The sequence below is a fragment of the Histoplasma capsulatum genome, genomic scaffold (genome assembly GCF_000149585.1).
Source record: "Histoplasma capsulatum NAm1 scaffold_26 genomic scaffold, whole genome shotgun sequence".
In the NCBI taxonomy this organism is placed as follows: Eukaryota; Fungi; Ascomycota; class Eurotiomycetes; order Onygenales; family Ajellomycetaceae; genus Histoplasma; species Histoplasma mississippiense.
The window spans coordinates 13,391-15,145 of NW_001813957.1; the positions used below are offsets into that span (position 1 = coordinate 13,391).

Below are 1,755 nucleotides of genomic sequence, written 5' to 3' on the forward strand. Positions count from 1 at the left end.
CACGGTTCATTTCATGGGGGGCGTGGTAGACCCCGGCACAGCCGGGGTGCTTGAAATCCATTCGATGGCAACCATGGGACTAAGTCCTTTCAATCGATGGGTAACACACTGACTCATCGGATTTCGTACTGCAATTCATTACCCCGAACAAAAAATATATAGGACTCGCGTGCAGTGCATGTGTTCCCACAGATTTTTATCCTCGTCCGCTGGCAATCTGCCGAGCAGCATCACCATATGGATTTGGCCCCCCTATCAGCTCACATTCCTTTTGCGTCTTGATCCCGACGTTGACCTGGTCGGTGAGCACATCGTAACATGAGCCCCCCACCTTGATGATCCGTGACCATATCGTCGGGTAGCTATCAGAGTCAACCCATCCATAGTCCCCCCGTTATAGCACCGCCAACGCGTATACCAGCGCGCACTCATAATCCTCCACATGAACCCGTTGGTCCAGCAGCTCAATTCAAAAATCCAAACATGCCATCTGGATCCTGGTTGATTTGAACTTTATCTTCTTACTTGATCCGTGACAATATTGGTGGGAAGCTCTTCGCGTCGCACCATCCATACTCCCCCCGTCCCAGCACCGCCCAACGGCGTCTACCAGCGCGCACTCATAATCCTCCACCTGAACCCGCTGGTTCAGCAGCTCAATTTCAAAAATCCCAAACATGCCATCTGGATCTTAGTTGATTTGAACTTATCTTCTTCTTCTGGCTGGGTATCTCTCTGTCCCTTCTCCTCCTCCTCTTCTTCTTCCTCAGTCATCTGCTCATCCATGGGGTCTGGGCTGATGGAGTGTCGCTGGTCGGCTCCCTCTGGGATATGGCGACCAGCTGTGCTTGTTCTGCCAGTGCTTGCGCATGGTGTTCATGTTCCCTGCCACATACTGACACTGGGGATCCCGCTGGCACCTGTAGCCATCTTGAATGGGTAGTTCCGGGATTGGTTCATTCAGTATTGTGGGCAGTGTTAACTGTGTAGTATGTGGGCAGTGTTAACTGTGTAGTATCTCGAGCCACATTGTCCCACTGTTCAATGTTCTCCTTTATCTGCTGAACCACCGCATGCTTTAGCTGATGGGCCTTGCCTTTCAGATGCCGTTCAATCTCTGTTGGCCACACAGCGTGCTTGCACCGGCGGCATATGATAATGAGGTATGATTCACAGTGGATAAATAATCGATGTTCCATGTCGATGTTGGGTCTGTCTTGTGCATTGAATATATATATATTTCCTTCATTCAGTGTCTTTGTGTGAAACTTGACAGATCTGATCTGGTGTGAATGTTTGTTTTTCTGTGGTTAAAATCACTCCAGGATGAAGCCTTTCAGTTTTCTTATATGTTTTGCTATTTTTATTTACTTTGTTGATCTTGCACCGCTTTGCACCGCTCTGTTGCCTGGGTGAAAATATATATATATAGTTGGGTCTGGTTGGGTTGGTGGCTTACCCCATCAAACATCGCACCTCAACTCATTGACTTTGACACCACAATTTAACCCCTTCCCGGTGGAATTATCGCTTTTAATTTGGATATGTTGTATTCCATATCCACTACGGCCTACATGCAAAGTTTGAAGTAATGGGGTGGCTGGCTGCCGCAGAAGGGAAGGGAAGAGGGAGCTCGACCGCGACCGGGCCACTGCGGGCACGCGGAGGCGGGAGCGGGAGCACGCACGGGCGGCCAATCAGGGACGGAGAAAATCGGACGGGGGCGCGTCGGACCACGCACTATGTATAACTTGG

General features: G+C 50.0%; 1 protein-coding gene across 1 annotated transcript; it reads right to left on the reverse strand.

The window, feature by feature from the left end:
• Positions 1 to 196: 196 nt before the first annotated feature.
• On the reverse strand, positions 197 to 930 carry HCAG_09141 (predicted protein; the record flags this gene model as incomplete). Its single annotated transcript, XM_001535878.1, has 3 exons — positions 197 to 362; positions 526 to 619; positions 897 to 930. The coding sequence occupies 3 exons, from the start codon at positions 928 to 930 to the stop codon at positions 197 to 199; spliced, it is 294 nt and encodes a 97-aa protein (XP_001535928.1).
• Between the last annotated feature and the right edge of the window lie 825 nt (positions 931 to 1,755).